The 26,125-nt window shown below is 42.0% G+C and overlaps 3 protein-coding genes across 6 annotated transcripts in view; all 3 read right to left on the reverse strand.

Annotated features, from left to right (window-relative positions):
• Positions 1-434: 434 nt before the first annotated feature.
• sms (spermine synthase) lies at positions 435-17,355 on the reverse strand. The gene is made up of 11 exons (XM_044041677.1): positions 17,214-17,355; positions 12,706-12,826; positions 11,041-11,128; positions 10,717-10,781; positions 10,446-10,621; positions 8,838-8,992; positions 8,668-8,757; positions 5,078-5,192; positions 4,927-5,006; positions 2,480-2,595; positions 435-2,246 (listed from the first exon to the last, which is right to left on the reverse strand). The coding sequence occupies exons 1-11, from the start codon at positions 17,257-17,259 to the stop codon at positions 2,216-2,218; spliced, it is 1,083 nt and encodes a 360-aa protein (XP_043897612.1). The 5' UTR covers positions 17,260-17,355; the 3' UTR covers positions 435-2,215.
• Positions 17,356-17,981: 626 nt separating this feature from the next.
• On the reverse strand, positions 17,982-23,761 carry LOC122779390. 2 transcript variants are annotated; one of them, XM_044041678.1, is made up of 5 exons: positions 23,576-23,761; positions 22,976-23,234; positions 22,549-22,582; positions 22,270-22,393; positions 17,982-18,803 (listed from the first exon to the last, which is right to left on the reverse strand). In XM_044041678.1, exons 1-5 carry the CDS (start codon positions 23,616-23,618, stop codon positions 18,475-18,477), a joined length of 789 nt encoding a protein of 262 aa, XP_043897613.1. In that variant the 5' UTR covers positions 23,619-23,761; the 3' UTR covers positions 17,982-18,474. The 2 variants fall into 2 exon arrangements, with proteins under 2 accessions (XP_043897613.1, XP_043897614.1); XM_044041679.1 differs by lacking the exon at positions 17,982-18,803 and adding an exon at positions 20,482-21,374.
• A 75-nt stretch (positions 23,762-23,836) lies between these two features.
• ryr1a (ryanodine receptor 1a (skeletal)) overlaps positions 23,837-26,125 on the reverse strand; it is a 48,465-nt gene continuing 46,176 nt past the window's right edge. For all 3 annotated transcript variants that reach the window (XM_044041668.1, XM_044041670.1, XM_044041669.1), the window contains 9 exons: positions 25,979-26,112; positions 25,842-25,902; positions 25,510-25,656; positions 25,302-25,436; positions 25,080-25,236; positions 24,644-24,708; positions 24,452-24,552; positions 24,318-24,369; positions 23,837-24,236 (listed from right to left, as the gene is read on the reverse strand). In XM_044041668.1, the coding sequence (XP_043897603.1) occupies positions 24,141-24,236; positions 24,318-24,369; positions 24,452-24,552; positions 24,644-24,708; positions 25,080-25,236; positions 25,302-25,436; positions 25,510-25,656; positions 25,842-25,902; positions 25,979-26,112 (948 nt within the window). In that variant the 3' untranslated portion in view covers positions 23,837-24,140. The remainder of the gene's footprint in view (positions 24,237-24,317; positions 24,370-24,451; positions 24,553-24,643; positions 24,709-25,079; positions 25,237-25,301; positions 25,437-25,509; positions 25,657-25,841; positions 25,903-25,978; positions 26,113-26,125) is intronic.

Consider the following 26,125-nt stretch of genomic DNA (forward strand, 5'->3'; position numbering starts at 1 on the left):
AGAAACGCTGTCATCCATTTCAAATCAATATCAGATTACCGTGACCATTATATAATAGTTATTTATATTAAAATTATATATATATATATAATATATATAACAGTTTATTGGCTTGTTATTGTTTTGACTCCTTTTTTTAAAAAAAGAAAAAGCTGTTTGTTATTTCTATCACTAATTCATCATCAGATTATTTTCTACTATTGCTCTGAAAATCAAAATGTTTCTTTTTAGCGTCTGTAAATGGTTGAGAATGGTTGATACTTGGCAGGAGACTCACTGAAGGCACCAACCTTGACATGGTTTGAATTGGAAATGCAGGCGAGGACAGTGTTAAAATTTCAGCTTGAAAAACCTCATAAATTTAGTATTAACCACATATTTATGACTGTAATTACACAGAATATGAACAGACTCACACATAGAAATGTCAAAACTGTTTTCCCCCCAAAACATTTTTATTGTTGATGACCACAAAACATCTCTCATGTGGGACAGAACAGCATTTGGTGAAATTATATGGAATAAATTAAATGTAACTGAGTCCCACAGAGTTGGTTTGTACTGTATTTGCAAGCTACATTCACCGTCCTTTACATGCACCCAATACAGTCTTAGAAAAAGTTTAAATACATCAGGAGAAACCAAGGTGCTACTAAAACATGACATAAAAACAGCACATGCACAGATGATCAAACAGTTTCCCTTTTAAAACACATTTGGACTTCAAGAAATCAGTATCATGTTGCCTTTGATACAACCTGAAAGAATCAAATCACATTAGAGCAACAGTAACAAAAGCTGAGTGTAAAAGCATCCGAGTGTCTCAATCGGCCAAACACAAACATTTGAACTTAAAACTCAAACAAATTTAAAAAATAAATCCCAAAACAAAGAGAAAACCAGAGAGAACCCACTTGTAAGTTGACTTACACATCATCAGTGTATCAAATCAGTGTTTAAACATTCAACAGTTACTCAAACATACATGCAAAAGGACATTCCAAAACCAAGTAACAACAGAAATACAATTCAAATGGAATTGTAGTAAACAACGGTAAAAGACTGGGGAAGAATGGCGTCGATAGCTCGTGTTCAGACTGAATGGAAAACAAATTGACTTGATTGACCAACGTGACGACTGAAGTGTTGAGCGACCGTCGCTCAGTAAAGTATGTAAGTGGAGATGACAGAGTCACAGCTGTTTACATGGACTGAGCAAAACATCGCACAACTGCAAATATCTGACCCTTATAATGCCCCTGGTGCTTTACACACAGACCAGACCAGACCAGAAGTAACACAGCTTCTACATCTTAGTGATAATGTTTCCCTCACCCGGGGGAACGCTTTGCCATTGCAGTAAAACTAAGTCAATGAAAGAAGAATGAAAGTTTATGAAGCCTGGTGGTGTTCTCTGCACAGCAGTGATCCATCTCTAAAGGACCTCCCTCTTTCCTGGTCCTGGACTGCTTTGTTTTGTCATTTTTCTATGAATGCAGCCACTTAAGAGAGGCGTGGCCTTGTAGATATGCTGTCTGGTTGAAACCTCTTTGATTTGAAGAGCGTAACTTCCTGTCAAAATGGAGTTGTTTAGATTTTGGATTTTGTGACATCATGTGTCTGTAAGGAGTGATCTCACTGACTCACTGAGGATTAGGATTAGGATCAGATATTTGTGTCAGTGGTCAAAGTGACATTAAGGTAATGGTTAGAGTTGAACAGATGCAGCTCACGTTGGTCAAATCCCCTCAAGTGACCCAAGACGAGAAGGAGAAAAGTCTCATTTCTACTCAAAACTGCAGAGAACATAAAAAGAAAAAAGTTCATGTTTTCACTCCGCAGAGATTCAATAATGTACATGAACGCAGTAAAAGACATGTGTGATACAGATTCCTCTCTAAAACTCCAGCAACACGTCTTCTAAACTTTTCACACTCATGTCCAGGAATTGACTGGACAACTGTGGACAAATGGCCAAAATTAAGGGATTAAATGTGAGGCTAAGTTTGAGCTACTAAGACTAAAAACATGCTCGTGTGACATCACAGGAATTTTGTTTGTCTCACTAGAATCTGTCCTTGCAACATTTTAGGCCCAAGCAATGAAGTCACATTCAGTCTAAGCACACGGCCTTAAGGCTACAGCAGAAGAAGAAGAAGAAGAAGAAGAAGAACAAGTTCAGCATCACATTCCAACTGCAGAGAAAACAGCAGCTCTACTTCTTCCACACGGTGTAAAAAACCCATCTGAGACGAACAGTTAAGGACTTTACACAACAACCAATCAATCAGTTCAATTAACCTGAGAACACAATGGAAGTAATGGAGACACATCACAGGTAACATCACAAGAACCTTGTGATGAAGATCCACTAAGAAAACTGAGCTCAATGAGATCATCACTAAGAAGACAGATAAAGACGTTCAGCTTTATGGAACACAACACTTGTTAGTTTTTAATGAAACTTGATGAAGGATACAGTTCTAAGTAGGAGGGCACACACACCACCTCTTTGGAGAAATCCACCAGACACGACAGCTTTCCCAACTGTTCTTCATACAGACTCAGTGACTCAGACTGACTGAAGCCGTTACCCTGAGAGCAGACAACAGCAGTGTTACACACAATCATCCTTTACTAAATAACACAATAACAAGAATAACACTTTAGATCTCTGCTATCAGAGTGAAGCCCACACAGTGGAGCCCTGGTTAACACTGCTGCCTCGTAGAAAGAAGGTCGACCTGCAACATCACATCACATCACATCACATCACAGGTGGAGTTCAGTCCTTTAGAAACTAAATGTCCTCCACTGATCCACCGTGTCTGATACACCGCATGTTCTGTCGTCCACGATTTGTGCATGTGTGTGTGAGAGAGGACACGATATTTCATGCATATGAACCTCAGATCTGATCTGAATCAGATTAGGTTCACATTAGAAAAAAAGTCATTATTGTTAGTCCGACTACAACCAGACCTCAAAACTACACGTCAACTGAAAATGTCAGAGAACAGAAGTCAATATACAGTGCCTTGTGAAAGTGAAAAGTACATTTGAGGCTTCAAACATAAAGATATAAAATTGAAATTTTTTGTCAAGAATCAACAACAAGTGGGACACAATCGTGACGTGGAACCAAATTTATTGGATAATTTATACTTTTTTAACAAATAAAAAACTGAAAAGTGGGGCGTTAATACTTTGTAGCGCCACCTTTTGCTGCAATTACAGCTGCAAGTCGCTTGGGATATGTCTCTATCAGTTTTGCACACGGAGAGACTGGAATTCTTGCCCATTCTTCCTTGCAAAACAGCTCGAGCTCAGTGAGGTTGGATGGAGAGCGTTTGTGAACAGCAGTCTTCAGCTCTTTCCACAGAGTCTCGATTGGATTCAGGTCTGGACTTTGACTGGGCCATTCTAACACCTGGATACGTTTATTTGTGAACCATTCCATTGTAGATTTGGCTTTATGTTTAGGATCATTGTCCTGTTGGAAGATAAATCTCCGTCCCAGTCCCAGGTCTTTTGCAGACTCCAACAGGTTTTCTTCCAGAATGGTCCTGTATTTGGCTCCATCCATCTTCCCATCAATTTTAACCATCTTCCCTGTCCCTGCTGAAGAAAAGCAGGCCCAAACCATGATGCTGCCGCCACCATGTTTGACAGTGGGGATGGTGTGTTCAGGGTGATGAGCTGTGTTGCTTTTACGCCAAACATATCGTTTTGCATTGTGGCCAAAAAGTTCAATTTTGGTGTCATCTGACCAGAGCACCTTCTTCCACATGTTTGGTGTGTCTCCCAGGTGGCTTGTGGCAAACATTAAACCAGACTTTTTATGGATTTCTTTGAGAAATGGCTTTCTTCTTGCCACTCTTCCATAAAGGCCAGATTTGTGCAGTGTATGACTGATTGTTGTCCTATGGACAGACTCTCCCACCTCAGCTGTAGATCTCTGCAGTTCAACCAGAGTGATCATGGGCCTCTTGGCTGCATCTCTGATCAGTCTTCTCCTTGTTCGAGATGAAAGTTTGGAGGGACGGCCGGGTCTTGGTAGATTTGCAGTGGTCTGATACTCCTTCCATTTCAATATGATTGCTTGCACAGTGCTCCTTGCAATGTTTAAAGCTTGGGAAATCTTTTTGGATCCAAATCCAGCTTTAAACTTCTCCACAACAGTATCTCGGACCTGCCTGGTGTGTTCCTTGGTCTTCATGATGCTCTCTGCGCTTTAAAAAGAATCCTGAGACTATCACAGAGCAGGTGCATTTATACAGAGACCTGATTACACACAGGTGGATTCTATTTATCATCATCAGTCATTTAGGACAACATTGGATCATTCAGAGATCCTCACTGAACTTCTGGAGTGAGTTTGCTGCACTGAAAGTAAAGGGGCCGAATAATATTGCACGCCCCACTTTTCAGTTTTTTATTTGTTAAAAAAGTATAAATTATCCAATAAATTTGGTTCCACGTCACGATTGTGTCCCACTTGTTGTTGATTCTTGACAAAAAATTTCAATTTTATAACTTTATATTTGAAGCCTCAAATGTGGCAAAAGGTTGAAAAGTTCAAGGGGGCCGGATACTTTCACAAGGCACTGTAACTCGTCTCAACACGACTTTTACCTGATATCAAAGATTCTGTTTTCTAACTTGAGGTGACGTCAGTTCTCATGTTCATCATGTTATGTTATGTTATGTTATTAGATTAGATTATGTTATATTATATGATATTTTCAACCTCAACTTCATTTTACACACTGTACCTTTAAGTGTTTTTAAGAGTATTTATAGAAAAAATGTGTGGATTCATCTCAGTGAGCAAACTTATATACTGACATAAACATAATAATAATGTTAATATAATCATCTTAAGCAGCAAAGAAACTTAATAAAAACTTAAAAAAACAGATTTACCTGAGTGAAATATTTCCCAGAAGGATGCAGGACTTTGATTGACAGGTCTAAGATGAGACGCAGGAACTCCCACGTGGAGTCTAAAAAAGACACATTCACACGTCTCTATAGAAAACATTATGTACACAAAATGTGTGGAAGATACACAAACCTTCTTCTGGCTCCGTCGATATTGGAACTGCGGTAAGATCATTAATGACATAATCAAACATGCGTCCCTCCATGACGTACTTCCTCAGCACAGGGACACAGTCCTCGATTAGTATCTGCAACAAACAACACAATAATATATATATATATATATATGTATACATAATGCTGATATGAATCTGGACGACAATCACTATTGCACCTTAATCTGTTCTGCTTTATTTCTCTCCAGCCTTGTTTTCTCTCTTCTCTTTTTGTAATTACATAGCATTTCACTTGGCACTTTAACTTTAACTGTACTGCGATGTTCACACCCTGTTCACACATGACTGTGTCGCCTCCCATAAAGACAACATCATCCTGAAGTTTGCTGACGACACTGCAGTGATAGGATGCATCACTGCGGCGGACGAAGCGGCCTACAGGACGAAGGTGGACAGTCTGGTTTCTTGGTGCGAGGACAACAACCTCACCCTAAACACAGACAAGACGAAGGAGATGATAGTGGACATGAGGAAGGAGAGGAGACCTCACCAACCACTGTTTATCCGGGATCTTGAAGTGGAGCGGGTGAGCAGCTTTAAGTACCTCGGGGTCCACATCACTGAGGACTTCACATGGACCACCAACACAACACAGCTGCTCAAGAAAGCACAGCAACGGCTGTATTTTCTGAGGAGGCTGAGGAAGTTTGGCATGTCGACAAAGATCCTCAGCAACTTCTACAGCTGTGTCGTGGAGAGCAGTCTGACCAACTGTATCAGCGCGTGGTACGGCAGCACTACAGCCATGGACCGCAAACGCCTGCAGAGAGTGGTAAAGACAGCTGAGAGGATCACCAGGTCCCCACTGCCCTCACTGCACAGCATCTACCACCGCAGAGTCCACAGGAGAGCTGCCACCATCATCAAAGACAGCACCCACCCACAACATGGACTGTTTACACTCCTGCCCTCAGGACGGAGGTACAGGAGTGCCAAATGCAGGACAACCCGTCTAAAGAACTCTTTTTACCCCACTGCCATCAGAATCCTCAACAGCTGAACGGGACTACAATAATCCTGTCACCTGGTTACACTGTCACTTTAATCTGTTACCGTCACTTTAAAACCTGAAACATGTCACTTTAAATCTGTTAAATTGCACAACCAGTGTTCACTTTATGTACAGTTCTTATTTCTTGTTTATATGCATATGTTTACACTTATTTTATGCATATATGTTATGTTAGTTTTTTGTAATACTCTTATTCCTTGTATATATGCATATGTTTACACTTATTTTATGCATATATGTTATTTTAGTTTATTTGTAATATTTATATTTTTCTTATGTATATCTATACTTTTTTTTTTCTACAAAAGCATCTCTTTTCTACTTTATGCTGGTGTTTTTTGAGTGGACAGCAAAGTAAGAATTTCATTGTACAGGGAAACGTGTTTCTTTACTGTGCATATGACAATAAACACTTTGAATCTTGAATCTTGAATGTTAACCGTACTGCAATTTAACAGGCTGCTGCTATGATTTACATTGATCTCTACACTGACAATTGCTGCTTAACGTCTTAGGGAAGTGTGAATGTGCATGTGTCTTTTTGTTGCACTACTTGTTGTATGTACAGCTTAATGACAATAAAAGTGATTTGACTTGATTTGATAATATAATCTGCTCTATACAAGAACATTCAAGATCACACAGTGATCATATACAACTCCTAAAATATCATGTATCAGATTTATAGCCTAATAATTAGATTGTTTTTTTATTAGATAGGGTTAGGACATATCATGCAATCACGCAACAACTGAAATAATGAGGCAGCTTGATTAGGGATCATTGTAACAATCCAGAGATTTAGAAACACTAAGAGGATTGTGTGTCGGTGCTCTCGGTGTGTCGGTGTGTCGGTGCTGCCCTGCTCGTGGTCGCTGCTCGTCGGTGCTCCTGTCGGTGCTCCGTCGGTGATAGTGTCGGTGCTGTTCGCGGTCGCTGCTCCCCGTGATATTGTGCGGTGCCTCTGTCGGTGCTCTGTCGGTGCTCGGTGTGGTCGGTGCTCCCCGCCTGTGATATCGGGTGCTCGTGACACTGCTCAGATCACCGTTCTCGCGGTCGGGTCGGCGTCGTACCTTTCGTGTCTGTCGGTGTGTCGGTGCTCGCGGTCGCTTCGCGGTCGGTGTTCTGTCGGTGCCGTCGTCGCTGCTTCGTGTCGGTGTGTCGTGCTCTGTCGTGTCGTCGCTGCTTCGTCGCTCGGATAGCTGTCGGTGTGTCTGGTTCGTGCTCGCGGCTCGCGCCCGGCGGTGTAGCCGGTGCCGTCGCTGCTCGCGGTCGGTGCTCGTGGTCGTCCTGTCGGTGCTCGTCGCTACTCGTCAGCTGTTCTCGGCCGGTGCGTCGGTGCTCGTGGTCGCTGTTCTGTCGGGTGCCGTCGCTGCTGTCGTGCTTCGTGTCGCTGCTTGTGTCGGTGCTCGTGTCGCTGCTCGTGTCTGTGCTCGTGCCGCTTGCCGTCGTGCTCGGTCGCCATCTCCGCCGGTGATAGTGTCGGTGCGTCACTGCTCGCGTGCTCGTCGCTGTTCTGTCGGTGCTCGGTCGCTGCCCCGCCGGTGATAGTGTCGGTGCTCGTGGTGCTCATGATCACTGCTGTGCGTCGCTGGTCGCTCGTGGTCGCTGCTCGGTGTCTGGTCGCGCTCCGTCGGTGATGTGGTCGCTGCTCGCGTCGGTGTTCCTGTTTGTGCTTTCGTAGCGCTGCTCGTCGGTTTGCAGTATCGGGTGTCAGATTAGTCGCTGCTTGTGTCGTGCTGTAGCGCTGCGTCTGCGGTCGCTGCTCCCCGGTGTATGTCTGCTACGTCGTGCTGTGTGTCGGTGATGATAGTGTCGGGTGATAGTCGGTGCTGTCGCCGGTGCTCAGTCGCTGCTTGTGTCTGTGTGGCGCTCGCCGGTGATAGTGTCGGTGCGCGGTCGGTGCGGCGGTCGTGCGCGTCGGCTGCTTGTGTCTGTGCTCCGTGGACGCTGCGTTCCCGCCGCAGTGTCGGTGCTCGTGGTCGGCTCAGGTCTGGTGTTCGCTCGGGTGCTGCCGGTGATAGTGTCGGTGCTCGTGTCACTGCTCGTCGTGCTCGTAAGTCGCTGCTCCGTCGCTGCTCTGCCGGGTGATAGTGTCGGGTGCTCGGTTCGTGGTCGGTGTCTGTGTCTATGCTGGCCGGTGATAGTGTCGTGCTCGTCCTCCCTGTCGGGCGTGTCGGTTTTGTGTTCGTGCTCGGACGCTTCGGTGATAGTGTCGCGTGGTCTGTGCTTTCGGGTGCTCCGTCTGTGCTCGTGACGCTCGGTGAGTGTCGGGTGCTGTCGGTGCTTGTGTTCGTGCTCGGACGCTGCTGTGATAGTGTCGGTGCGCGTCGTGTCGGTGCTCGTGTCACTGCTCGTGTCGGTGCTCGTGACGGTGCTTGAGTCACTGCACTGGGTTACTGGCACAAGGATTACTTACGTTGCACGTCATAAACCGAACGATGCACACGTGCCCCGAACCGTGAGAAGCGTACCGAACGGGAGGGATTTTTTTAATGAACCTCTATTAGTAAGCAGAGAGTGTTGAGCACTTACTTGGTAACAGTCTCCCTTCAGGTTATCGAGGATATTTCCACAGGTTTTCCTCATGTGTGTTCTGCATCCATCAATCACTTTCTGGTCAATGTTAATATTTTGCTAAGGAAGAATCCAAAGAGTGTGAGGGTAGAAAACAGCGACATGGAACAGTTGTTTTTAAAGGATATTTCCACCATGGTGACCATCTTTGGCTTTAGTTTGACCAGCTCTGCGAGGATGCCTCCATCACCTCCTCCTAATATCAGCACCTCTTTTCCAGCATAATTCTCTTTTCCACCACCCATGATGGCCTGAGTGTAAGACAAATCACTCTCTGACAGATCTGCAGATGGATCACAGTTAGCTTCAGTTTAGTGCATTTAAAGTTTGGAACGCTACCAAAATAACTAATCCCAACACACACACACACACGCATCATAGACAGTGATCCACATCAGGGTTTACACTTTTAACTGCACTGTGGTGAACTGAAGTCAACTGTAGTGCTTGGTGTATATGCAGCCTTATAAAACCGCATAAGAGTTTTATAAGAACGGGCCTGAAAATTACAACCCGACCCGACACACCAGCATTAATTGTCCGCTCGAATGTTTTCTTTGCAGTGGGAGATGGGCACTGCTGCTGTTACTTCTGTTACTGCTGCTGCTGCTGCTGCTGCTACTTCTGTTGCTGCAGCTGCTGCTGTTAGTTCTGTTACTGCTGCTGTTGTTACTTCTGTTACTGCAGCTGCTGCTGTTACTTCTGTTACTGCAGCTGCTGCTGTTACTTCTGTTACTGCTGCTGCTGCTGTTGTTACTTCTGTTACTGCTGCTGCTGCTGTTGCTCTGTAATTCTGTTACTGCTGCTGTTACTTCTGTTACTGCTGCTGCCGTACTGCAGCTGCTGCTGTTACTTCTGTTACTGCTGCTGTTTACTTCTGTTACTGCAGCTGCTGCTGTTGCTGTTACTTCTGTTACTGCAGCTGCTGCTGTTGCTGTTACTTCTGTTACTGCTGTTGCTGTTACTTCTGTTACTGCAGCTGCTGCTGCTGCTGTAACTTCTGTTACTGCTGCTGCAGTTCACGCTGAGCATCATAAAAGGCTCCAAATATGACACTAACAAGCCCAACGTGTCGGGGTTACACACACAGCGGCGTCAACCCCGCCCCTCTCCAGATTGACTCTTTACCACACGTGAACAGCGACGATTCACAACAAACAATATATAATTTACATGAAACGTGTTTTATGAGCGGAAAAAAGGGGAGCCGAGGACGAACCGACCCGACCCGCTGAGAACTCTAAACCACATCAACTGCAAAGTAACACAATAATCAGTGTTATTCATATTTGATATGAACCTGTGCACATTTGCTTTATACAAAAACATTCCAGAAACAAACATTATCCACACTGAACAAGGAGCATGAAGACATTTTCATTGATGACGATCGTCACCACACAATAACGCAGATAAAAGGAAATGCAGTAAGCTGATCTTACACAGCGGAAGTGGATATTTAATGCATATTATGTTTAAACAGCCTGTTATTGTTGCCTTGTTGTCTCCTCTCATCATGTGTTTTTGATGACACGCCAAAATTAAGTGACTAGATTCGGTGTTTAAAATAAAATAAACACACAGTGGAACAGTTGTGTATGATTATGTGCATGAACACAGAGTCCACAGCATTCACAAATGCAACTTCTCGTCTTTTTAAATTGAGATTACAGGAAGAGTCGTTTGTTAGACTTGGTTATTCTAAGACACATGAAACAGACTCCACATGTACTTACTAACATCTCCGTCCAGTAATAGTGTATTTCCAAACTCTTTTGAATGAAATATTTTGATGTTTTGGTATGGAGAATCCTCTTCGTACACCACCTGGTCAAAGTCATACTCCAGCAGTCTGCCGTCCACCGTCGGCCAGTATCTGTCGACTTTGGCTCCACGTACGAGGGCCGGGAGCCTCGAGGCAGAAGAGTGAACGACACATTAATATGACAACAACATAAGAGTCACCCTCCGACAACATGAGCAGATCCACAAACCCCAGCGACATACCTTTTAATTCTTGTTATATTGTCATTTAAGAGAACTTTCAGTTTCTCTTCCAGTGCATTTAAAAGCTGTGAACAAAATAAGAAGTGGTAAATACTTAATACTAAATACACACACTCCACAATACATCATGTAGAAAAATGCAGCATCTCCCTGACCAAAGGTCATGCATGTATATGTACTGTATATATACACACACATGTATGTATAGTCTGTTTAGAGCCTGGAAGCAAACAGACAGTGTGTGTCACTGTCATTCATGCATCCCTGCCGTTTATTTTACTGTTATTTTACTAAGTCTTGTTCAGAGTTGGGTAAATCACCTACATTGTCTAGTTGTGCAATGTTGTCCTCTTCATAACACTGCAGATCAATGGTGATCAGTCCATGGGCGTGCACACGCAGAACCACAAGCCTGAGTAAAAGACATTAGAACTTTTTACTTCAACATCACCAGAATCAGCATTCTGTCTGTTTTTACTTTTACCTTCATCTTACTAAGAAGAATCTCAGACACACAGTTAGCTAAAGTATGGAGGGCTCCAAACTAAATCAACTAAATACATAATAGGTTAAAAAAAAGGACAAAAGCTCTTTACTGATGGGAACTGGGTCCAGCACCATGAGGCATGTTTTTATCACAAGCTGTTTTAACGCCTGTGTGAGTTGCTTGCTGAAAACTATACCTGAAAGTCAATCACATGACACCAAAGGTGATTAGAGTGCCTTAAACTCGTCTTTGCATGTTTGAAGAGGCCAAGTGGGCTGCACTATGTTAGGAATGGCTAATCTATGGTTACTGTCACATACAACCAACGAGAAGACGTATCAGCGAGCTGCAGTTCTCTGGTTGTATACGGTCAAAGGTAACTTAAATAACCACTCAGTTTGACCATGGTGTACAGGAGAAGCCAGTGGACGACAACACAAGAACACACTGAGACACTACAGCGGCACAAGAACACACTGAGACACAACAGCAGCATAATAACACACTGAGACATAAGAACACACTGAGACACAACAGCATAACAACACACTGAGACATAAGAACACACTGAGACACTACAGCAGCATAATAACACACTGAGAAACAACAACACACTGCACTGAGACACTACAGCAGCACAACAACACACTGAGACACGACAGCAGCACAACAACACACTGAGACACAAGAACACACTGAGACACTACAGCAGCACAACAACACACTGCACTGAGACACTACAGCAGCACAACAACACACTGAGACACTACAGCAGCAGAACACACTGAGACACAAGAACACACTGAGACACAACAGCAGCATAATAACACACTGAGACACAAGAAGACACTGAGACACTACAGCAGCACAAGAACACAGACACAAGAACACACTGAGACACTACAGCAGCACAAGAACACACTGAGACACTACAGCCACAAGAAGACACTGAGCCACAAGAAGACACTGAGACACTACAGCAGCACAAGAAGACACTGAGACACTACAGCCACAAGAACACACTGAGACACCACAGCCACAAGAAGACACTGAGCCACAAGAAGACACTGAGACACTACAGCAGCACAAGAAGACACTGAGACACTACAGCAGCACAAGAAGACACTGAGAGACTACAGCAGCACAAGAAGACACTGAGACACTACAGCAGCACAAGAACACACTGAGACACACCTGCCACTCTAGAATGGTGCCTATGTACCTAATAAAGTGAGAACAAAGGGTTGAGGTTGAAAATTCTCACCCTAACCTAAGCCAAATCCAGTCATGCACGACTTTTATACTACAGCAACAAAACGTACTAAGAACACGCCCCAAACAAGAAATTATTAATTATTAAACTGATTTTTATTTATTTTATCAACCCAAAGCCCTCCACACTTACATTAGAAATGTAAACATGGAAAATGGAATAAACTACATTACGTTTTACCTCCAAATACAAAACAGTTCATTATCTAAATAAAGGAACATTTTCTTACCGGCCATTCTTGCCTACAAAAGTTGCAAGGTATCCATGTCCATTTGTATCATGGACAGTTTCTGTCATTTCCTGCTCATGAAATATGGACAGAAGTCCAGGAACTGTTGAAGCAGAGTCAACTGGGAAGAAAACAGAGAATACAACAGTGAAATATTCCAATAATACTCACGTTACACTTAGAACAGAACAGTGTACATAAAAGTACAAACACAATGCATTATCTTCTCAAAGTCTCACAACCATCCACACAGTAAAGGATAAGCGACAACACATCAACATGTTCAGGAACAATAGTTGGAACTCTAACCCTGGAGTTTGTTGTTCTAGGTTTGTGTTCAAACAACAACCTTGTGTTTAAAATGGGTTCATTTAGTTTGTTTAATTACCCTTAACAGCCATTTTACCCTGGCACTTCAAACCCTACATATAATTAATTTGTATCACGTATTTTACTGTTGATAACTTAAACTAACCTACATACTAACTTATAAGGTTAAGTCCTTTTTATCACTTAATGATTTCAAAACGGTTATGCATGCTTTTATCACCACGCGTCTCGACTACTGTAATGCGCTCTACGTTGGTGTTAGCCAAGCCTCTCTGTCCCTTCAGAATGCAGCAGCTCGTCTTTTAACTGGTACTCGTAAACATGAGCACATCTCCCCTGTTCTAGCTTCAAGATTTTAAGATTTTATTATTAACAAATATATCATTGCACGGGCAATCTCCACAGTATCTCATAGACCTTTTAAAACCACTTAATTTATCCAGGACACTCAGATCATCTAACCAGCTGCTTCTGGCTGTCCCGAGGTCTAGACTGATTCTTAGGGGGCACAGAGGCTTTTCAGTTGCAGCTCCAAAACTCTAGAAAGCTCTGCTGCCACATGTTCGGCTGTCCCCCACGCTGCCATTTTTAAATCAAACCTCAAAACGCACTTTTACTCCTTGGCTTTTGGCTTGGCATGAGAGTTGCCTATTTTTATTCCATCTTTTCTTTCCTACTGGTCTTAATGCTTTTATTTTTATTTTACTATTTCTGTTGGTTTTAAGTTGGTCTTAGTGTTTTCTTATGTTGTTTTTATGTCTAACTGTACAGCACTTTGTGCAACTCTGTTGTTTTTAAATGTGCTTCTTAAATAAATTTGGATTGGATATATACTAACTTATATACTAACATACATACTAACTTATACAGAGGCCCAGAAATATTTGGACAGTGACACAATCTTCATGATTTGGGCTCTGCATGCCACCACATTGGATTTGAAATGAAACAACTACAAAGGAATTGAAGTGCAGACTTTAAGGTTTAATTCAAGGTGTTGAACAAAAATATATGATTAAACATGTAGGAATTTCTAGCTATTTTTATACAAACGCTCCTCATTTCAGAAATAAACATAACCCTAAGTAAAATGTTACTTTTCAATATTTTGTTGAGAATCCTTTGCAGGCAACGACTGCCTGAAGTCTGGAACCCATGGACATCACCAAAGGCTGGGTTTCCACCTTTGTGATGCTTTGCCAGGCCTTTACTGCAGCGGTCTTCAGTTGTTGCTTGTTTGTGGGTCTTTCTGCCTTAAGTTTTGTCTTGAGCAAGTGAAATGCATGCTCGATTGGGTTGAGATCTGGTGATTGACTCGGCCATTACAGAATATTCCACTTCTTTGCTTTAAAAAAACTCCTGGGTTGCTTTTGCAGTATGTTTTGGATCATTGTCCATCTGTACTGTGAAGCACCGTCCGATCAACTTTGCTGCATTTGGCTGAATCTGAGCAGAAAGTATATCCCTATACACTTCAGAATTCATCCGCCTGCTTCTGTTTTTTGTCACATCATCAATAAACACAAGTGACCCAGTGCCATTGGAAGCCATGCATGCCCATGCCATCACACTGCCTCCACCATGTTTTACAGAAGATGTGGTGTGTGTTGGATCATGAGCTGTTCCAAATTCTTCTTCAAACTTTGTTCTTCCCATCATTCTGGTACAAGTTGAGCTTAGTCTCATCTGTCCAAAGAATGCTGTTCCAGAACTGGGCTGGCTTTTTCAGGTGTTTTTCTGGACTTTCTATTTTTGAGGCTGATTAATGGTTTCACTTTGTGGTGAATCCTTTGTATTTACTCTCATGAAGTCTTCTCTTTATAGTAGACTTAGATACTGATACACCTACTTCCTGGAGAGTGTTCTTCACTTGAGTGGATGTTGTGAAGGGTTTTTCTTCACCATCAAAAGGATTCTGCGATCATCCACCACTGTTGGGGACGTCCAGGCTTTTTGAGTTCCCAAGCTCACCAGTGCACTTTGTTTTTCTCAGAATGCACCAAACTGTTGATTTGGCCACTCCTAATATTTCTGCTATCTCTCTGTTGGATTTCTTCTTTTTTTTCAGCCTCAGGATGGTCTGTTTCACCTTTGACCACATGTTGTGTGTTCACACCTGGAATTAACTCCAGACCTTTTAACTGCTTAATTGATGACATGTTAACAAGGGAACAGCCCATGCAGCCTTGTTTTTTTTTTTGCAGCAGCAGCAGCATTCTAAGTCAATTGTCCAATTACTTTTGGTCCCTTGAAAAAGAGGCAGCTACGTATTAAAGAGCTGTAATTCCTAAACCCTTGCTGCAATTTGGATGTGAATACTCTCAATTGTATCCTGAATATGTTTTCGTAAACAGCTAAAATAACACAACTTGTGTCACTGTCCAAATATTTCTGGGCCTAACTGTATACTAACATACATACTAACATAAATACTAACTTACGTATATACTAACATACATACTAACTTATGGAGATGTTCCGATTCCGATACCAGTATCGGAAATGCCTCCGATACTGCTGAATATGTTGTCATCGGTATCAGTGAGTACTGGAGTCCATGCACCGATCCAATACCACGTAATTTATTAGAGCTCCGTTAGCTCTGACACGGTTCTTCTTCGCCGCTCTTGAAACAGTTGCACTGTGCTATTTTAGAGGTGTGAAGAAGAACTGATGACCCGACACCTGTAGACAAGGAGCTAACGTTAGCTCATCATGTCGGCAGTTTGGCAGTATTTACCAGTTAGTTCCGTTAGCGTTGTTAGCTGCTTTAGCTCAGTTAGCGTGCCTACAGTCAAACTGGAGCGGCCCGTTTATTAAACGAAAAGAGCAGCGCTACAACTAACCAGCGTATCTGTGTCCTGCGTATGTATGCCTCTGTTTTTAAAGTTTAGCGTTACTTCAGAGACTCATTTTAACAATCTGGAGTCACGTAAAAATTATGTCGCGCGCATCCTTTCCCAGTCAGTCGTCATGGAAACATGAAGCTCTGCCAGTGCTGCGGTGTTAGGACCAGAGTCAAAACAAACGTACTGAACTGTTTCAATGTCATGTGATTGTAGTTGACTGTGAAAATGTTTGATTCCTCTTCATGGGAGAGCTTCACAGGTACAATTCAACGAACAACACACTGGTATCTATCGGTTTATAACAGAGATGGCAAATAAAATCTACGTAGTGAACAGAGTTTTTGTTGTAAACTCATCTTCAGCCAGGTCACTTCCACCCAACTTTACCTCATTTCATTGAGAAACTTGGTAACGATACATATTTAGATGAATAGTGTACTTTTATTTATTCATTAGAACAAAGTGCATAAAGTCTACGTAGTCTACATAACCCTAACCCTTTAAATAAATAAATCCTGCACTTTTATCTTTTATTCAGTGAAACAGATATTGATGTATTTTTATTCTAACAGAATCGTAAGTGTTGTGATTTTCCTTCAGTGTCCAAGGACACTGAGATGTTTTTGAGAAAAAAGTCAAAGATTAATGAAGATTGAAGAATAAGGTGTTTGTTGTTTTCTGTCTATAAAGAATTCTTCAAACAGTAATGTGGTTTCTTCAAGTTTCACTCAAGACATTTTATTGTAATACTTGTGTAAAATGTCCAGTTTTTGTCTTTGACAAAAGCAGTGAGGTTAAATGTTATTTAGCAGACACTTTTATCCAAAGCGACTTACAATAAGTGCATTTCAACATTTAGGTGGCTTTTTCCTGGGTTTGGCCTTGTTTCCACACATTGAGCTGGTTTTGAATGGCGACCGTAGGGCGGCTTTTGACGCTCAGACCTGGCAACCCTGAGCAGTATGTAACTGACACTCTAGAGTAAATGTGTGACTTTACACACACACACACATACATACGTAAAAGACTTAAGACAACTTAAACATTTCAGTGTAAAATAATTAAATATTCAAAGGCCATTTTGTCCAAAACACATGGATGTGTGTCGCGTGAGCCAAAGCTCCACCAGAACCAAAAACCAGAACCAGCAACCGAACTCTTTTCAAGGGCAATGACAGACTAGCCTGATGCTATTAGCATGCTAGCCAGCTAACTAGCATGCAGCCCCCGTGCAGGCGGCTACTCACCGGGGAACAGTCAGTGTTCGCCGGGCACAGGGGCAGCTGCACGCCGGGCACAAGCCGCCACACACGCCGCTGTTAGTCTTACCTGCCGCAGAGAGGTTGAAGTCGAGGGTGTAATGTCGCAGTGCCATCGTGTCTATGTGCAACCGTCATCCATGCCTGGAAAAGACAGGCTACGTTTATTTATTTGCACAGAGAGAGAGAGAGAGAGAGAGAGAGGGAGGGAGGGCTCGCATCGGCTCGTTCACACTTCCTCTTAGCCCCTTCTCTCTCAAACCAGGCGGGGCCAAAGTGCGACGAGAGAAGGCAGATGATGCAGATGCAGGCGACCTCCTGTGGGAAACACCCGCACACTGTGTTATCGTCAGTGTTTTAGTGCAGTTAGTTTGCACTTATCTGCACGGACCTGAAAAACCAGTGTCAAGAGTTGGGAAAAGTTCTCCCTGTGAGGCTTTTACTAAATCATCAAACACACAATTATGAATATTATCTGGAAATAAATGATATCAGAAACAACAACACTGTATTGAAGACTAAAATGTGTACATTGATGAATCATGGTTGCACAGACTAATTATAACATATGTCTCGATAACACCACCAGACTTATTATGTTTGTGTAATGGTTATTAACAAAACTGAGGTCTAAACCGTTCTCTTTATCTTATCTGTATCAAACAAATATGTTCCATGAGAGTCAATTACAGGGGGAAGTTTGTTCCTGTTGCACCTTTTCAAACATGAAATCAACAAAAATGGACACAGCCACTGTGCATCATATCCCAATCAATGTGCACTTGAGTCAGAATGTTAAAAACAGCTTTGTAACACAAATTAACACTGGCAGATTGTGTAAGATCTCTCTGGTAAACTTAGTTCTTCAGTTCATTTATTTACTTTGTCTTCATATCAAACTCACAGCAGAGAACGCAGTCGTTTGTTAGGAAATGATTTTTGTGTCATGTTTAAGGTAAAGAAAGGGACACAACATATTTATTAATGAAAGTGAAATGACAGAAGCACATTATGGTCTGGATATCTGACAGAAACGTTTGGGAGGAGCCCAAACACGTGAGAGTTTAACTGTTCATTAAACATTAATAACACATGATCCATTTCATCATGTTGTGATTGACTGCATCAGATTTAAACACATGCACAAAATCAATTCTAACAGTAGAGGTGCCAGACCAGGCGTGTTCTGCACCACATGGAGGAAAAACATGGAATATTTTCCACAGAACAAAAGAGTCAAGAGTGTCAAATATGCGTCAGGTGGACAGAAACAATGAATAATTAAATCATTGGTGAAATATCAGGGACATTTCTTAGTGTCCTCGTCCTTTTTAAAAAGTAAATCCACCACAATCAAAAGCATCAAATTCAGAGTGTGCCACATCAAAGTCAAAGGTGTTATAATGAGGTGAGTCGAGCGCTGGGCTGCCAGAGTGGTACGTTCTGGCCCCTCCTACTTCAGAGAAATCTACATTGACTGACAGGTCATGGGCCTTGGCTTCCAGGTGAGAGGATGCACCTGCGCCCAGAGCAGAGGACGCAGCAGCTCCTCCCATCAGTACATAAACTGCCTTCACTGCCTCAGCGTTGCTGATGTTTCCATGACGCAGACACGAGTGTGAACCTCCTTTGGCAAACTTTCCCTGGGGAGAATTCTTGCCTGTTACATTGAGTGGTTGGACAAAAACAAACAAAGAAACAGAACCTGTTTACAAACAAAGCTGGTGGAACAATGCAGTTTACAAAGCCTATAATTCACTGAACTAATAACTGGCATCAAAAAATGTGCTCGATAAAGTCGCGTGTACAATAGACTTGGACTTTATCGTCATTCAAATATACATTTCTTCTTGATTGTCCTTGAGATGGTTCTACTCCTTCATTGGAGTCCAGCTGTGTTTAATTAAACTGATTGGAGTTGATTAGGAAAGGCACACAAACTGTCTATAGAAGACCTTACAGCTCACAGTGCATGTCAGAGCAAATGAGAATCATGAGGTGGAAGAAACTGCCCAAGGAGCTCAGAGACAGAATTGTGGCAAGGCACAGATCAGGCCAAGGTTATAAAAGAATTTCTGCAGCACTCAAGGTTCTTAAGAGCACAGTGGCCTCCAAAATCCTTAAATGGAAGACGTTTGGGACAACCAGAACTCTTCCTAGACCTGGCCGTCCAGCTAAACTGAGCAATCGTGGGAGAAGAGCCTTGGTGAGAGAGGTAAAGAAGAACCCAAAGATCACTGTGGCTGAGCTCCAGAGATGCAGTAGGGAGACGGGAGAAAGTTCCACAAAGTCAACTATCACTGCAGCCCTCCACCCGTCGGGGCTTTATGGCAGAGTGGCCCCACAGAAGCCTCTCCTCAGTGCAAGACATATGAAAGCCTGCAGAGAGTTTGCCAACAAACACATAAAGGACTCCCAGACTATGAGAAATAAGATGAGACCAAGATTGAACTTGTTGGCGTTAATTCTAAGCGGTATGTGTGGACAAAACCAGGCACTGTTCATCACCTGCCCAATACAATCCCAACAGTGAAACATGGTGGTGGCAGCATCATGCTATGGGGATGTTTTTCAGCTGCAGGGACAGGACGACTGGTTGCAATTGAAGGAAATATGAATGCGGCCAAGTACAGAGATATCCTGGAAGAAAACCTCTTCCAGAGTGCTCAGGACCTCAGACTGGGCCAAAGGTTCACCTTCCAACAAGACAATGACCCTAAGCACACAGCTAAAATAACGAAGGCGTGGCTTTAGAACAACTCTGTGACCATTCTTGACTGGCCCAGCCAGAGCCCTGACCTAAAGCAATTGAGCATCTCTGGAGAGACCTGAAAATGTCTGTCCACCAACGTTCACCATCCAACCTGACAGAACTGGAGAGGATCTGCAAGGAAGAATGGCAGAGGATCCCCAAATCCAGGTGTGAAACACTTGTTGCATCATTCCCAAGAAGACTCATGGCTGTACTAGCTCAAAAGGAGCTTCTACTCAATACTGAGCAAAGACTCTGAATACTTATGACCATGTGATATTTCAGTTTTTCTTTTTAATAAATTTGCAAAAATTTCTACATTTCTGTTTTTTTTCTGTCAAGATGTGGTGCTGAGTGAACATTCATGAGGAATAAAATGAACTTTTTTGATTTTAGAAAATAGCTGCAATGAAACAAAGAGTGAAAAAGTTAAAGGGGTACAGTCATGTGAAAAAATGAGGACACCCCATGAAAACACTTGTGTTTTTAACCTATTTAGACATATAGATATTTAATATCAATTTTAACAATACTGAGGGATTCAAGTAATATAACTAAACAAGTAAAACTGAAGAAAATACTTTAAAAAACTTTCTGTAAAACGTAATAAAATAAACATGCAATTTCTGGTGAGGAATAAATTAGGACACCTCCACATTTTTTCCCACTTAAAATGGCTGAAATCACACACAGGTGTATCACATCAGGTGCACATGATTAGAACATTGTTACTCAGCATTTTGAAGGAGGCTTGCCCTATTTAAACCTCAGACATTCAGTTTGGCGTGCTCCTGACTGTTGACGTGAGCATGAACACCATGGTGAGATCCAAAGACCTGTCTGAGGCCTTCAGAAAGAAGATTGTTGCAGCTTATGAGTCTGGTAAGGGATTTAAAAAGATCTCAAAAGAGTTTGAAATCAGCCATTCCACTGTCCGGAAAATAGTGTACAAGTGGAGGACATTCAAAACATCTGCCAACATGACCAGGTCTGGCCGTCCAAGCCAGTTCACCCCGAGAGCAGACCGCAAGATGCTAAAAGAAGTCTCCAGAACCCCTAAAATGTCATCACGGGACCTACAGCAAGCTCTGGTGACTGTTGATGTGAAAGTGCATGCCTCTAAAATCAGAAAGAGACTGTGTGCAAGGAGGAAAACTTAACTCTCCAAGAGAAACATTAAGGCCAGACTGAAGTTTGCCAGAGAGAACGTAGACAAAGAACAGGACTTCTGGAATAATGTTCTTTGGACAGATTAGTCTAAAATTGAATTATTTGGACAACAGAACAGAGGACATGTTTGGCGCACACAAAATACAGCGTTCCAGGAAAAGAACCTCATACCAACTGTGAAGCATGAAGGTGGAAGTGTCATGGTTTGGGGATGCTTTGCTGCAGCAGGACCTGGCCAGCTCACCATCATAGAATCCATCATGAATTCTACAGTGTATCAGAGGGCGCTTGAGCAACATGTGAGACCATCTGTAAGAAAATTAAAATTGAAGCAGAACTGGACCCTGCAACATGGCAATGACCCTAAACATACCAGTAAATCCACAAAGGACTGGCTGAAAACTAAGAAATGGAGAGTCCTGGAATGTCCCAGTCAATGCCCAGATCTTAATCCCATTGAGATGCTGTGAGGTGACCTGAAACGGGGTGTACATGCAAGAAACTCCTCAAACATCGCACAGGTTAAAGCATTCTGCATTGAGGAGTGGGGCAAACCTTCCTCAGACCGATGTCAGAGACTGGTAGAGGGTTACAAGACGGGTCTCACTGAAGTTATTTCAGCCAAAGGGTGTAACACTAGGTGGGTAGGGTGGTAGGGTGTCCTAACTTTTTCCTCAGTTAGAATATGCATTTATGTAGATGTCTTTCATTCAATGAGTAAAACAATGTTATTTTTTGCTGTTTACCTGCAATTAGATCACTTTCTTTTCCAGAGATGAATATAAACAAGAATAGACATTGATATGTGAACATTTCTTAATGAATAACTGAATATTTTATGTCCTAATTTCTTCACATGACTGTATGTATATATATATATATATATATATACATACATATACATATGTATGTGTATATATATATATATATGTGTGTGTGTATGTGTACATCACACCATCCCAAACTGTCCGGAAAAATCAGTTATCTATGAAATCAGCTCATTTCTTACTCTGTAAGAAATGAGCTGTATTACTCTATACAGTATTACTGTATTACTCTATGTATCTACACAGAAAATAAACCTTGAATATGTACAGTATACAAAATAAACAAGATATACAGGTTACCACAGTAGGGTTAAGATTACAGTGTGCTGGCATGTGGTCGTGCACCAGAGGCAAACTAACTAACTGACTAAACTGACCTTTCTGGTTGGGCGACTCTGCGTCACTCACAGGTCGAGCAGCCTCAGGAACCAGGTCACAGAGAGTGATGTGTGGTGGTCCAACCTGATGTCTCTGACAAGGACTCAGAGACGATGAGAGACTCTGTAGAGAATAAAAAAAAGATGACTCTAATGCTGTTTTTAGCAACTCTATTATCTTTAATATTATGAATAATACAGCGACAGTGGCTCTGTGAGACGGTTTCACTGCATTTACAGCTTTAAACTCATTCCACAAAACCAACACCTTTTTCTTACCTTCTTGACTTTTTTCAGCACATTGAGCCACTGACTGAAAATTAAGAAAAGTTATTCAGTTATTATTCTATCATTCACACGTTAGTCCATACACAAGCTTTTCAGTGATATTCTGTATTAATGCTAATGTGTGGACAGAGAAGGAAAAGTGTGATAATACATTTTTAATCTTAGAAATCAAGTAAGAAGTTATTAATCAACTCCGTTCAACTGAATTATTTTTGCATTCAGCAAGGTCGCCCTCTGGTGGCTAACTACCACTGTTCTTACTCCTTGGCTTCACTTTTCAAACTAGGAAGCTACGTTCATTTGTTTTCAAACACACATCCTGTGGTAATTACCCAGAATCCCTTACTGTGTTACACACTGGAGCTTTAATCCCAGACCTTCGCTGATGTACTGGAACAAAGCAAAGTTACGTTCAGACCTGCATTCTGCAGCACTCTCAGCCAGCAGCAGCACATATTTATTGTGATAGAGGATCAGAGCAAAGCAGCAATCCCTGCATCCATTGGAGGGTAACCTGGGCAGGTCCAGGATCTCCTTGCCTTCCACAATGGCCTCACAGCTTCTGTGCAGGAGAACCAGCTGGTCGGGAGGAGACGAAGCATCGCGGCTTACAAGGAGACTTCCCTCAGCTGTGAGCAGAAGAAACCTCCTTTTCCACCGTTTGAAAATAAAGCCACCTGGAAAAGATGAGAACAACTCCAGTCATCATCTTGGTCACAGGCTGGATTACATCATTCTGTCATTCCCTCAGATTAGCAGTCAGATGGTTGAAGGATCAAGGGGCTGTGGATGTGAAGCTGGACCAGGATGATGTTGATCAGTGTGTGCATGATTTAGCTTCAGCCTTTTATTAAAGCTCAAAAACACACAAACACACGAAAAGCTACAGAATAACTGTTAATAGTAGCTTCAAATGAATCTGGACAAACATTTTAACATTGGCCCTATGCACAATCCAAAATAAACCGCACATCAAACAGAGAAACCACAACCTCTCACTGAGAAGAGAAAAACTCACCGTACATCCTGAGCATCCCACCACGGATCCCTGACACGTTCATGGTCACAGACAACGAGATCACAGAAACATTTCAGGACAGGAGGGAAAATCACGAGTGTTAATGCTCAGCATTAATCCTCATGCAGGGACACAGCTTTTCACCAGCTGACTACATGATGATGTCATGAGCTCTACAGAGCAAATAAACAGTTCTGATGCTCACTGAAAGCTACTTCACTGCACCTTCATCTATACACAGACATACAAGTCATCCTTAAGTCATTATTACAATGACGTTTATTCTTCAAACATCATCACAAACAACAATAAATAAAATATGAAGAAAATTCAACACTCGATGAGAAATAAATACTGAAAATGAAACAAAGCAAATAATGAATTTGTAAATAAAGACAAGACTGAAGCTACTTTATGTCTTAAAGCATCTTGTAAAATGATTGATAGTTTTCCACAGGACATCTGCACTCATTCTCTTTGGAAGTTACCAAAACTTCTGGTAATGTTTGTGATTCTAATTGTTTACATTGTTTTTGTCAGGAATGAACACTGAAACAAACTCTGACTAAGAAAGTTGATCTTCATATTGTTTTCTGAAGCAGTCGCCAGCAGGAAAAAAGTCCCAGCAACGTTCCTGGTACATTTTCCACACATACGACTCCTAAAACAGAACAAGGAGGAACAGTGAGGACACGAGGACACAAGACCACAGGCTGAATTCAGTGAAATAATCCTCACTCACCTGGCCAGTGTGCTCCGTCTCATCTTTGTTGATTAGGTACATCAAGAAAAACCTGAAAAGGACTTGCATGTTATTATTTTTTCATTTGTGTGCACACACACACAGACACACAGGACTCAGGAGACATGACTCACATGTAATTGGCCAGATTGTGCTCATCAAAAGTGTGCGTCTCAAAGCCGTGTGGTGTTGTATCAAAGTAGTCACTTCCGATGCCGCAGATGAAGCATTTTGTCTGCGTGAAAAGCAAAGGTGAGAAATGAAGGCGTGTTGTGAACGTGATGTTAGTCAGGGTTTGTCAGGTAAGGGTTCCACAGCTCTCATACCTCCATGTCCTCTTTGACCTGCTCTTGTTGGTCTCTTAGTTCTCCAAAGGCATCAATGATCAGACCTTCAGGATTCACACGGTGACATCAGGGAAATAAAGTTCTTTGAGTCTTTGTTAGTGCATTTGAGTCTTTGTTAGTGCTTTGTTTAACTACAGATGTTTTATTTAAGTGTAAAGACGGCAAAAGTTCAGTTAAACCACAAAAAAATGACATAAATGTTTTTATGGAGAAAAGTTTTTTAGCAATAATATAAAGAACAAACGCAGGAGTCTGATTCTTCTTCTATTTACTTAACCCATCATTATCATTATTATTATTATTATTATTATTATTATTGTTATTGATTTGTATTTATTTTTAATGTATATGACTGTATATGTTAAAAAAACATCTGTTTGTCTTTGTATCCAATGACCTGATACTTTGTCTTTACCTTGAATAATAGCCAGCAGAATGACGATGACAAAGAAGAAGAAGGTGATATCAAAGACTACTCTATAAAGCTCATATTCGTCTCCGGCAGGATCCTCGATCTCATCTCCAATTCCTCCACCAGCACGGACTCCCACGTACATGTGGAACAGGTAACACTGCAAAGTAAACCTCATTCAGAAAGTGGTGCACAGTGTGTTGATGTGAATTTAAAGGGACCTACTGTCATCATGTCGTCACATTTCATATCGGGTTCATCCTCGTCTTCACTCTTGTTGTAAAACTTGCGGAAGAAATTGAAGGCGACGACAGTGTAGAGGTAAACGACCACGGCCAACAATCCCACCGTCATCATGAGCTGTGAGACACAGGCGAGTGAGTGCAGGGAAACAACGTGATGAATGAATTCAGACACTGTCATCAACACTTGCCTGTTTGCCGTTGTGTGTGACTGAGGACAGGATGGTGCGCAGAGTCTTCACACCCATGGCGATGTCCAGCAGGTGACAGGCGAAGAAGAAGTTGTTGTAATGTCCGAGCAGAGACATGATCAGATACCAGCAGAGGTAAAGGAACGTCTATAACAAGAAAACATGTTTATGTCATCGTTATATTCTAGTAAAGACACATTTTAGTTAAGATTGATTTATTTTTGAATTGATCTACCAAACCAAAAATGAGATTATGTGTTACAGATGTTTTTTAAAAACATAGAAGGTTTGAGAAACACTGTGGTAAAATATATATTATTGCTATTACTTACACCATCTGTGAACACTACACCAAATTTCCAGATCTGGTACTTGATGTCAATGGAGGTCACCCTAAAATGACACACTGTTAGTTGGTATAGTTGTTGAAGTTTTGGAGAGCAAATGTTCAGTGTACCGTTGTACGTACCATGCAAACACAGAGTTGTCTGGTTCTTCCTGTTTCTTCTCATGTTGTTGACTCACATCCAGGGAAGCTAAATCAACACCGAGCAGTTCAGCGATTCTTTCTCTGCCATAAATATCTCCATACTTATCCAGAACCTGGACACAAGCA

The sequence above is a fragment of the Solea senegalensis genome, linkage group LG13 (assembly GCF_019176455.1).
Source record: "Solea senegalensis isolate Sse05_10M linkage group LG13, IFAPA_SoseM_1, whole genome shotgun sequence".
Taxonomy (NCBI): Eukaryota; Metazoa; Chordata; class Actinopteri; order Pleuronectiformes; family Soleidae; genus Solea; species Solea senegalensis.

Coding starts and splice junctions, on each gene's coding strand:
- sms (XM_044041677.1), bottom strand. CDS start 17,259: ATGGCACTGCGACATTACACCCTCGACTTCAACCTCTCTGCGGCAG. Junction 12,827..17,213: donor CTTCAACCTCTCTGCGGCAG/GTAAGACTAACA, acceptor TTTTCTTCCCAG/TTGACTCTGCTTCAACAGTT. Junction 2,247..2,479: donor GTGCCCTCCTACTTAGAACT/GTATCCTTCATC, acceptor TGTTCGTCTCAG/ATGGGTTTTTTACACCGTGT.
- LOC122779390 (XM_044041678.1), bottom strand. CDS start 23,618: ATGAACGTGTCAGGGATCCGTGGTGGGATGCTCAGGATGTACG. Junction 22,583..22,975: donor GAGAGTGCTGCAGAATGCAG/GTCTGAACGTAA, acceptor CTTAATTTTCAG/TCAGTGGCTCAATGTGCTGA. Junction 22,394..22,548: donor TGCTGAAAAAAGTCAAGAAG/GTAAGAAAAAGG, acceptor TATTCTCTACAG/AGTCTCTCATCGTCTCTGAG.